The sequence below is a fragment of the Bubalus bubalis genome, chromosome 7, assembly GCF_019923935.1.
Source record: "Bubalus bubalis isolate 160015118507 breed Murrah chromosome 7, NDDB_SH_1, whole genome shotgun sequence".
NCBI classification, from domain to species: Eukaryota; Metazoa; Chordata; class Mammalia; order Artiodactyla; family Bovidae; genus Bubalus; species Bubalus bubalis.
Genome location: NC_059163.1, coordinates 110756981 through 110769336, shown reverse-complemented (window position 1 = coordinate 110769336; position 12356 = coordinate 110756981). Strand labels below are relative to the sequence as shown.

At 38.1% G+C, this 12356-nt stretch overlaps 1 protein-coding gene across 11 annotated transcripts in view; it reads right to left on the bottom strand.

The window, feature by feature from the left end:
- Positions 1–12356, bottom strand: part of FAM13A (family with sequence similarity 13 member A) — a 333264-nt gene that overhangs the window by 287709 nt on the left and 33199 nt on the right. For all 11 annotated transcript variants that reach the window (XM_044946341.2, XM_044946346.2, XM_044946337.2 and 8 more), the window contains exon 2: positions 6807–6996. In XM_044946341.2, the coding sequence (XP_044802276.2) occupies positions 6807–6963 (157 nt within the window). In that variant the 5' untranslated portion in view covers positions 6964–6996. The remainder of the gene's footprint in view (positions 1–6806; positions 6997–12356) is intronic.

The window sequence follows — 12356 nt, the reverse complement described above, 5'->3', positions numbered from 1 at the left end:
GTATATTAGGTACTAAAACAAAAAACCAACTATGAGAAAAAAAACTTCAAATACCACCAGGATCCTTATGGAATTTGTCATCTGGTAAGATGTTTTTCTACTTCTACATATACACATATTATTGGGTTATGAAGAACACAAGTATCAAAAATTGATATGAATTTTAGCTCAAGTTTGACAAAAATTTGTGAAACCAGAGATGATATTAAAAATATTTCACAATTGGTATGGCTAGGCCACCATTTAATAGAGGAGACAGCAGGCAGTTTGCGAGCTAGGCAGCTTCTCGACCGGCCCTAGTGCCTGACCCTCACCTCTTGGTATCCATGCCATGTGGAATCCCCTCCCTTCCTTGAGTGTGGTCTGGACATAGTGACTAGCTTCTAAACAAGAGAAAGGGATGAGGTTGCAACCTCACTTCTGAGATTAGGTTATAAGACTGTGATGTCTACATTGCTTGCTTGCATTCTCCCTCTGACTGCTCTTGTTTGCTCACTATGATGAATCAGCTGTTATTTTGTGAGCTCCCTTACAAAAAGGTCCATGTGGCAAGGAAATGAGGGCAGTTTCTGGACAACAGTCAGTGAGTAACCCAGACCCTCAGGTCAACAGGCCACAAAGAACTGGATCCTGCCAACAACCACATGCAGGAGCTTGGAAGTGAACCTTCACCCAGTTGAGTCCTGATATGAATGGTAGCCTCAGCCAACACCATGACTGCAGCCTTAAAAGAGATCCTAAAACAGAAGACATAACTAAGCTGTGTCCGAATTTCTAACCCATAGGAACTGTGGGATAATAAACAATTTTAAGCTACTATGTTTTGGGGTCGTCTGTTTTGCATCAACAGATAACTCATGTGATATGCCATTTGCTTAATACTGCAGAGTATCAGTTACTACAAGGAGACTTTAGCTTAGTCATTTTTAAAGCTTTCAAGGTCTGTTTCCTCTACAAAGCTTCATTTATAACTTCAGAAACATATTCTGGCATCAAGCAGATAGCGCCCAATAAAAGAGAATCCTGTTCCTGGTCAAGGCCCAAATTCTGAAGATACATAATTTGACAATATAGTCCTCTATCTACCCAGCTCGAGAGCCTGCTTTTGGCCCAGAAAATGCCCCTGGATCTGATTTCACAGTAATTTTCTAGCTTTGACCTAAGGTTCCCTCTTCCAACAAGGATTTTTGACCCTTCCCTCAAATAAATGTACTTTCAGTTATTAAAAAATAACTAGCCAGCTCCAAGAACTGGCTTTAGTCTTAAACATTCATGATCCCTGTGGACCTTAATAAAGGACAGAGAAACTACAAATAGAAGTCATCAAAGTCAATGCTTCTCAACCATTTTTTTCGACCTGATTTCACTTATTTGCAGAACTCTCTTCCCTCAGGAACTTTTCTCACCCAAACAACTTGAAGGATACTTAGTGACTTTTCAATCAGGACATGGCTATTGTACTCTGGCAAAAAGAATCCATATAGTTTTTTGAAGTCCCTTATGAACTTATAATATATACAATACCCATGTGAAACTTACCAGATTATACAGTCTCTAATGTTTCCTATTATAAATTTTTAGGAAATGATTACAACAGAAACGTTCAGAGGGAGGAGGTGTTTAGAAAGCTTTATGGAGTTACTCTCATACATTTGAGATTCTGTCACATTTGATTTCATGAGATGTAGATTAATAATAATGAAACATCAATTTAATGGATTAGCAACGCCAAAAAATAACGTATACAGCACTGACAGCTACAATTGAAGTATTTATTTAAAAATCTAATGAATACATGTATGATTGTATGAATCCATCAACAGAAACTGAACATGCCAGAAGTCAGAATTTTTCTTATTAGCACACTGGCCAGACAGTCATATGACAATATGTATGCATATTCTGACATCTGGTGGTAAGTAGAGAATACTACACTATTCAAATATCCCACAGCACCTTCATGTTAAAGTAGAAGCAATCCAGTAACACAATAAACAAGATTAGTTATTTTAAAATAACTAATCAGTATAAACATGATATGACTCATAACTTACAAGATTTTCCTTTGACTGGAAGTGAAGTGAAGTGAAGTCGCTTAGTCGTGTCCGACTCTTTGCGACCCCATGGACTGTAGCCTACCGGGCTCCTCTGTCCATGGGATTTTCCAGGCAAGAATACTGGAGTGGGCTGCCGTTTCCTTCTCCAGGGGAACTTCCCAACCCAGGGATCGAACCCGGGTCTCCTCCATTGTAGGCAGACACTTTACTGTCTGAGCCACTTTGAATGGAAAAATACATGTAAATTTTGTGGGGTTTTTTGGTTTTTATAAAAACCCAAAGTCTATTTTTGTTGTTCAGTTGCTCAGTTGTGTCTGACTCTTTGTGACCTCAGAGAGTGCAGCATACCAGGCTTTCCTGTCCTTCACTATCTCCAGATGTTTGCTCAAACTCATATCCACTGAGTTGCTGATGCCATCTAACCATTTCATCCTCTGGTGCCCCCTTCTCTTGCCCTCAATCTTTCGCAGCATCAGGGTCTTTTCCAATGAGTCGCCTCTTTGCATTAGGTGGCCAAAGAAAAGTCTATTTAAAAGGTCTTAATAGAGTGCTTGATAAGCACTTTCTGTTCTAAAATTCCTTTGTAATAGTAAAAGGTTTCCCTCACAGCAAGTTGTTAGATATCTACATTTACATTAAACAACAAAGTATAACTATAATATCTAAATACGGTTAATTATACAACCAATCATCCCTAATCCCATATCTGACAGAGTGCCTATTGTCTCACAGGTGCATAATAAATACTTGTTGACTTAAGCTATAAAACAGTGAAACAAAACCAGCTGAAGTATCTTGCCCTCAAACTCCATTTTGTTTTCGTTGTTTAGTCACTAAGTCATGTCGGATGCTTTTGGGACCCCATGGACTGTAACCCACCAGGCTCCTCTATCCATGGGATTTCCCAGGCAAGAATACTGTAGTGGGTTGTCATTTCCTTCTCCAGAAGACCTTCTTGACCAAGGTACTGAACCGAAGCCTCCTGAATTGGCAGATGGAATTCTTTTTTTTTTATTTTTTTTATTTTTTTAATATAAATGTATTTATTTTAATTGGAGGCTAATTACTTTACAATATTGTATTGGTTTTGCCATACATCAACATGAATCTGCCATGGGTGTACATGTGTTCCCCATCCTGAACCCCCCTCCCACTTCCCTCCCCATACCATCCCTCTGGGTCGTCCCAGTGCATCAGCCCCGAGCATCCTGTATTATGCATCAAACCTGGACTGGAGATTTGTTTCACATATGATATTATACATGTTTCAATGCCATTCTCCCGAATCATCCCACCCTCGCCCTCTCCCACAGAGTCCAAAAGACTGTTCTATACAACTGTGTCTCTTTTGCTGTCTCGCATACAGGGTTATCGTTACCATCTTTCTAAATTCCATATATATGCGTTAGTATACTGTATTGGTGTTTTTCTTTCTGGCTTACTTCACTCTGTATAATAGGCTCCAGTTTCATCCACCTCATTAGAGCTGATTCAAATGTATTCTTTTTAATGGCTGAGTAACACTCTATTGTGTATATGTACCACAGCTTTCTTACCCATTTGGGCAGATGAAATTCTTAACCACTGAGCCACCAGGGAAGCTCCTCAAACTCCATACCACACTTCAAACTTACACAGGCCCTATGGTTTATTAAATTAATAGTTTCAAATACAGAAAGCAGCTTCTGGTTGTCTACAGTGTGATTAACTACATAGCTTTTCAAAATACAGGGCAGGTGCCTGTCAAGACTCTGATTCAGTAGATCTGAGGTACTGTTGATGAATGTGTATTTTGAACACATATTCTTAACCAGGGTATTCTTAACCCTGGTTAAGAATGATGGACTGAAGGACTTCCTGGTGGTCCAGTAGTTAAGACTCCGTGTTTCCAGTGCAGGGGCCATGTGTTCGATAGCTGAGTGAGCCCACTAAAACATTTAGTTTTGTATTACCTGAATACACCCTACTAAAGTACAATGAAGGGTACACTAAGGAGAAAAAGAAGAAACACAATCTCTAATTCAAAATTTGCCCAGATTTTCATACACTGATGGCGTGAATGTAAACTAGCTCAATTCCTAAGATTATTAGTGCACATATCTTTTTATCCATAAGCCCATTTTCAGAAGGTTAGTCTACAGGCACATCACAGTCCTCGATACATGTTAAAGGTCAGTCACTGAATCATTGTCTGCAAACATCAAAAGACTGGAACAATTCACTGTTGATCAGGATGTAACTAGTTAACCCAGTGACACATATATACATAAAGTGTAACAGCATGCAGAGGAATAAAGAATTAAATGAGGAAAGCTCTTTATGCAAAATGGAACAGTCTTCAAAATATACCGTTGAGTGATTTTTTTAAAGAAGATTCATAAACAGTGTACATGATGTGCTAATGTTAAAAGGGAAACAGAAAATACACAAATTTGCTTATATATTCAAATATCTTTGCAAGAACGTAGCAAAAAATAGTAGTATTGTTTTGGGGAGGGCGAGATGAATGGTCAGGGGACAGGGTTTGGAGGGAGAGACTTTTCACTGTATACCTTTCTGAATTTCAAACCACATACATTTAGTAGTTATTCAATATTGTTTTAAAAGATTAAAAATAAAAATGATTTCACATAAAGTGTTAATCACTCAGTTGTGTCCAACTCTTTGTGATCCCATGGACTGTAGCCAGTCAGGCTTCTCTGTTCATAGAATTCTCCAGGCAAGAATACTGTTATGGGATGACATTCCATTCTCCAGGGGATCTTCCTGACCCAGAGATCAAACCCAGGTCTCCCCCATTGCAGGCAGATTATTTATGGTCCGAGCCACCAGGGAAGGCCAATTTTACATGAGAGTAACCTTAAAAGGCTATTACTTAATCATTGTTGGGTAAAAGGTCAAAATATTGGTGATGCCATAATGAAAATATTATCTTAGGTTGTCACATTTGGCATCCAAATGAGTAATACCAAACAACTCTATTTAAGATATTAAATGAATTATCTAGTGATCGTCTTGTATCTAAGTCAGAAGTTACAGTTTTACTCAATAGTGAGTGTATAACTAAGTCCTGTCAAACCTCTAACTCTGTAACACCTGGCTTCAAGATTTTGTAGGCCAAGGGCCCATCTTCCTGCCATACTGCATATAACACCTTTGTGTTTAACCTGCTTAAAGTGCTTGAACAAACCCAGAACTGTTCTCTAAGAATCTCACCCTCCTGCAGCTATTTTCCTCCCAAAACACTAACTCCTAGGAGGTAAGAATGCAATGAGTCCCTGGCTCTTCAGTTTTCAAAGCAAAATACTATAATATTTTCTCATCTACATACCAAATAACCTGAGCAAATGGCTGTTTTTCAATTAACACAAAACACCTTCTGAGGCCTGAACTGTCTGCCATTCAGTCCCTGTTACAGCACATACATGTTCCTACATAGGAAAGGTGGAACATTTCCCTGCAGCCTCCTCCTCAGCAGGGGCAACTGACTGGGAATCATGCCAAGACTCAGGCGAAGCAAACTGCCCAAAGTACAGAATATCTTCCAAATCTCAAGTTTTACCTTTAAAAATACCCACAAGTTTCATATTCTACTCTGCAGAGAGTCTTGTTTTAGTATATAAATGTTTGTTTCAGCATAGAAAATGAAGATTACAAGCTCTTCCCTCAGAACAGCTTCTTTCCAAATCTCTTAAAGTTTATTGATATTTATTATAGTTTGGAGCTCTCCCATCACCCTGCCCTCATTTGATAAGCATCATTCTCTCAAACTCTTGAGGGTCCCTTGGAGAGTAAGGAGGTCAAACCAGTCAATCTTAAAGGAAACCAACCCTGAATATTCACTGAAGGACTGATGCTGAAGCTGAAGCTCCCATACTCTCGCCACCTGATGTGAAGAACTGACTCACTGAAACAGACCCTGATGCTGGGAAAGACTGAAGGCACGAGGAGAAGGGGGCGTCAGAGGATGAGACGGTTGGATGGCATCACCAACTCGATGGACATGAGTTTGAGTAAACTGTGGGAAACAGGCAGGAAGGGAACCCTGGTGTGCTACAGTCCATGGGGGTCACAAAAATTCGGACAGGACTGAGTGACTGAACAACATTCTGTCAAGTCATCCAGGTTTTTAAGTCTTAAATAAAATAATTTAAAAAGCTGTAAAACATACTTATTCTCACTAACAAAGAGAGGATATGATTTTCTTTTTATCATTCAATGTTCTATGGCAGTCTACAACTATTTTACACAATTTTATCATTCCAAAAGTTAATGCCCCCTCCCAACACCACAGTAGGTTATACATAATACTTTCTTTTGATATTTCTGCTGAGTTTTGAAAGCAATCAACATATTCAATAAGTTCATGACTGACCTCAAACCGAAAGAGATACTCAAAGTATTCTGTTATATTAAAAAGTATTGACTCTCAGAGGGAACGAGTTAAGAGAACTCAGCATTAATATTAAAACAGTATCTTTTAAAAGTACTTTATACTAGGAATCATTCCAAACTAGAAATCTCAATAACTAAAGTGATTTCTCCATGGTAAGCTGAATTAAGTATTTTCCAAATAATGTTAAACAGTCATAATGCTCTTAACATCCTTTTATAAGGGCAGGGTATATATGCCATAATTCAATATTCTGATTAAGGTGTTTTAGGGAATATTCTCATAATGCATGATGAATTCACACTGAAACATTCTTTTGTAAAAACAGCAGAGTTACACAACACGACTGGACTCACCGTGCCTGGTCAAGTACTCCACTATGCTCCCCACGATAGCTGGAACACCGTTCTCGGTCAGCCCCTGCTGGTGAAGGTCCTGGAGACTGACTCCAAACAACTTGGTATAGGTGGGATTCCTCTGCTCGTGTAGTGGCACCGCCACTATCTTTTTCATGTCTTCTTTCAGCCGAACCGCTGTTTTACTTTGCTTAAAATAGCGGGAGAAAAAAGAGCAGTCAGTTACATTTACCACAGGAGGCTGCATGCTTACTACACAATCACCTGAGCTGAAGGGTAAGTATTGGAGGCTGTAGAGGAGTGGTCTTCACTTATTTTTATGTCAACTCAAACCTAAATCCCTAACAATTCTCTAATGCTGCTCAGTGTTAGGCATGGCATACACGGATATACTGATTAAAAGAAGTGAAAGATAATGAGAAACCTAAAGCCACAACTTAACCGTATCTAAGAGAGGGAGCAATACACTGCAGTATCTAAGACAGATTACTACAGTAACCGGGGGTGTGACTCACAAGTACCTGCTTAACAGGAAAATAAAACGTTTGTCAGAACACTGAAATCCCATGCAGATCCTGTAATAGTAAGACGCTACTGAAAACGAAGATTTATCTAGATGTCATCTTAAGGTAGCTTTAATTTGAGGGACTAGAAAATATAAATATGTAGAAGGAACACTTATGTCTCTGATTTGATTATATCTGAATATCTCACTGATATATTGGCACATAAAATCAACTCAGTTCTCTTTGACATTCAAAATGCTATGATCTCTGAAATAGCAAAGTTTCAGGTAATCACAACTTAAGCAATTTCAACAAGACTGTACATGTTATAAATAAAAATGCAATTTACAGTTCATTCACGTTATCACAGTGAAAACCTCATATAGGTTTGTTTCTTCCTTTTAATAGAAAAATTGTCCCCAAGGAAGTAAAAGATAAATTTTAATATGGTTTAACATAATTAAGTGAGGGTTGTTTTTAATAAAGCATGTGTCCTATGTAAATGTATGGATCTGTAACTCTAAACACTAAAAAGATGGCAAAAAGCAAAAAATTTTATTTGAGGACAAGGGAAGCAGATTAGGGGAAATATACCCTGTTGAGAATGAATGAAACTAACCGAAGTGTCAATATTGTAAGTGTAGGTTCATGTAGATCTTACAATCTAAAAAGAGAAACACCATCTCCATCATAGAGATGAGGAAACAAAGATCAAAGAGTTAAGAAGTAATTTGGTAAACGTCATGGAGCTGGTAAGAGTTTCACCATACTCCATGTTCCTCTCCTTAATTTAAATTTGTATTAACATTAAAGTAGTTTGTATATAATTATAGTAACAAACTATGATAACAACTACATGTGACACATGACAGCTACATAAAGAAAATCCTACAATTGTGATTTTTAGTAGGATTTCTATAGTTTCAATTTGATTTTGAATCTTACAGTCTATAGAATCACACCAACTTTCATGGACATCTTTTAATACGTCATATTTGAAAGCCAGATTTCCCTAGTAAAATTCAGCAAGTGTATAAAGTTATAAACGAGTTTGAGCAAACTCCAGGAGATAGTGAAGGACTGGGAAGCCTGGCATGCTGCTGTTCATGGGGTCACAAAAAGTCAAACACGACTGAGCGACTGAACAACAACAATACAGTTGTAACACAGATTTAGTATCTATTAATATTCTAATTTTTTAAAAATTTTATTTTCTATTAATATTCTAAATAAGGCATAGTGTTAGCTACTACAGAGTAGTATGGGCAAGAACTGTCACTTCTGTTACCAAGGAAGTTATTAAGTCAAATCTGTAACCACTACTATTTTGGTGTGAGTTTAAAAACCTGTAAGTATCTTTCAAAAGAATACATGGAAAATTTCAGTCAACCAGGTCTATCTGGTGAGTAAGCAGCCAAAAAGTAACCTGTAATAATGAAACTTTGAAAGCAGTCTTAAATGTAGCATCAGAAACAGCTGACAAAGAGATCAGATCATGCAAATTTTATCATTTTCTTACAGACACAACATAGCATACTGGTTCAGAGCATGGACCGTGGAACCAGACTCTGTTTTGAATCCCATTCCAATATTATTAGCCATGCAAACCTGGACAAGTCACTTACTCTCAGTTTCCCCATCTATGAAATGGGGATACTGGGAGTTCCTGGCGTATAGCAATAAATGAGGTTGGAAGCAGCTCATATATATGTAAGAATGAGAAGAGTGTCTGGCACACTTAGTAAGTACCAATTGTTACAATCATGATCATTATCATCCTTCTTCCAGGAAATTACTCTGATTTCTTCTCAAAACAATTCAGAGATCCTTAACCACTTCTGTACTCAAATGTTTGTGTGAACTAAAGACTGCGGTTGAAAAAGGCACTGTGGTGAAGGCTTGTGGTTGGTAGATAGTCTAATGATCTAATTATTCTCCTAGGATCTCAATTTCTTAAAATATACAGGTATGACTTTTGAAAGATAAAGATAAAATCATTTTGCACATTAGTATCAAAATTTATAAAATTTTTATTAGAAACTCAAAGTTTTCTTAGAAATCCTGTCTATATGTTTAAAACGTAATTTAACATTCTTTCTGCTAACAGTCCTGTTCTTTATTCTATCTTTTACTCAGTACAGTCAGTATGTTGCGTCTATTAACAGATAGTGTAAATAGGCAATCAGCATTACGGCTCAATATTTTCAAGGATGAGACATGTAATTAACCTCACACATTTTGAACTGATTACAAATTAAGCTAACTGTTTACTCAATATAGACCCCTACTACACAGCAGGTTTATATATAATCAAAGCAATAAAGGAATAGTTGATTCATCATTTTTAATTGATAATTTATTTTAGGTTAATACTTTTAAAAAGATAAATATGTTTTAAAGAAAACACTATGAAACAAAACAGCTATATTTTCAGAGACATACAAAGCAGATTAAGCAGAATAGTAAATCAACAGAAGACAGAGAAGCTATAAAGTCCAATTTGTGTATTATTGCTGCTAAAGGCAAAGATGGGACAGGAAACTTATCGCAGACATCACACCAGCTCTAGGAGGAGTCTGGGGAGGATCAGTAGGAGCCCAGGAGTGGATGTTCTTAAAAATCTCCTACAAATATGTATTACTTTAAAGATAGAGCACACTCTGGGAGCTGAACAGGGCTCAACTACGTAGAGGAAAAAGGTATAGAAAATATCTACAGGGACCCCAAGAGGCAGTTATCAGAAAGCACCAGGAAAATTCACAGCCTAATAGTCAGTTCATGACCTTGGAGAGCAAGTTTATGAAGAAAAGCCAGTAGAGCTCTCCTGACCAGGTAAGCTTCTGAGAGAAGGCGGAGCAATGGGCAAACAGAAGGGCCCCATTCAAGAAAACGGTATTTGGTAGCAATACAGGAGGGAGTCTCAGGGTTGAAAACTTGAAAAGCTACCTTGGCCTCTCATGGCTACACCCCACAGGACCGTCTTCATACTGAAGTACAAAAATCCATCTCATTGAAATGTGAGTAAGGAAAAAGGAACATAGCAACTGAACTGACAGTATTTTTAAAAGAATAAAGGAACATCACAATTTTCTTGAAATAACTCATTAAAAAAATGTTGCCAAGAAACAATAGCTGTAACCTAACAAAATAACCAAAGTTAATAAGGATACCAAAAAGCACATGCAATAAAGACAAAGAAACTGTATTTCATTAAAATGAAAAACTTTTGTGCATTAAAGATACTATCAGCAGAGTGAAAAGACAATCCACAGAACAGGAAAAAGTATTAGCAAATCATATATCTGATACGTTTAATATCCAAAATATGTTTAAGAACATATACAGCTCAACACAACAAAACCCATTTCAAAAATGAATAAACACTTCAAAAATGATAGACAAGTGGCTAATAAGCACAAAAAATGCTCGATTTCACTACTCACTAACCATATGCAAATCAGAACCACAATTAGATATACTTCACACCCATCAAGATGAAAAGTGAAAATGAAAGTGTTAGTCGCTCAGTCGGGTCTTTGCAACTCCATTCATTCTCTTCTCCAGGGGACCCATCTGACCCAGGGATTAAATCTGGGTCTCGTGCATTGTGGACAGATCCTTTACTGCCTGAACCACCACACAGTCCCCCCATTAAGACAGTTACTATCAAAAAAATCAGAAAGTAATCAGTTCAGTTCAGTCACTCAGTCGTGTCTGACTCTGTGCGACCCCATGAACAGCAGCATGCCAGTTCTCCCTGTCGATCGCCAACTTCCAGAGTCCACCCAAACCTATGTCCATTGAGTCAATGATGCCATCCAACCATCTCATCCTCTGTCGTCCCCTTCTCCTCCTCCTTCAATCTTTCCCAGCATCAGGGTCTTGTCAAATGAGTCATCTCTTTGCATCAGGTGGTCAAAGTATTGGAGTTTCAGCTTCAACATCAGTTCTTCCAATGAACACCCAGGACTGGCCTCCTCTAGGATGGACTGGTCAGATCTCCTTGCAATCCAGGGGACTCTCAAGAGTCTTCTCCAACACCACAGTTCAAAAGCATCAATTCTTCGGCGCTCAGCCTTCACAGTCCAACTCTCACGTCCATACATGACCACTGGAAAAACCATAGACTTGACTAGACAGACCTTTGTTGGCAAAGTAATGTCTCTGCTTTTGAATATGCTATCTAGGTTGGTCATAACTTTCCTTCCAAGGAGTAAGCATCTTTTGATTTTATGGCTGCAATCACCATCTGCAGTGATTTTGGAGCCCAGAAAAGTAAAGTCAGCAACTGTTTCCACTGTTTCCCCATCTATTTGCCATGAAGTATGGGACCAGATGCCATGATCTTAGTTTTCTGAACATTGAGCTTTAAGCCAAATTTTTCACTCTCCTTTTTCACTGTCATCAAGAGGCTCCTTAGCTCTTCATTTTCTGCCATAAGGGTGGTGTCATCTGCATCTCTGAGGTTATTGATATTTCTCCCGGCAATCTTGATTCCACCTTGTGCTTCCTCCAGCCCAGCGTTTCTCATGATGTACTCTGCATATAGGTTAAATAAGCAGGGTGATAATATACAGCCTTGACATACTCCTTTTCCTATTTGGAACCAGTCTGTTGTTCCATGTCCAGTTCTAACTGTTGCTTCCTGACCTGCATACAGGTTTCTCAAGAGGCAGGTCAGGTGGTCTGGTATTCCCATCTCTTTCAGAATTTTCCACAGTTTATTGTGATCCACACAGTCAAAGGCTTTGGCATAGGATGTAGAAAAACTGGAACCCTTAATGCATTGCTGGTGATGATGTAAAATGATACAGCACTATGGCAAACAGAGGTTCCTCAAAAAGTTAAACATAGAATTACTGTATGATCCACCAATTACACATTGAATATATACCCTAAAATCAGGAACTAAAACAGGTACCTGTAGACCAATGTTCACAGTAGCATTATTCACAACAGTCAAAAAGTAGAGATTACCATTCAAAAGCTTATCAAAAGATGAATAAACAAAACGTGGGGGTGTGTATATACACACACACATATA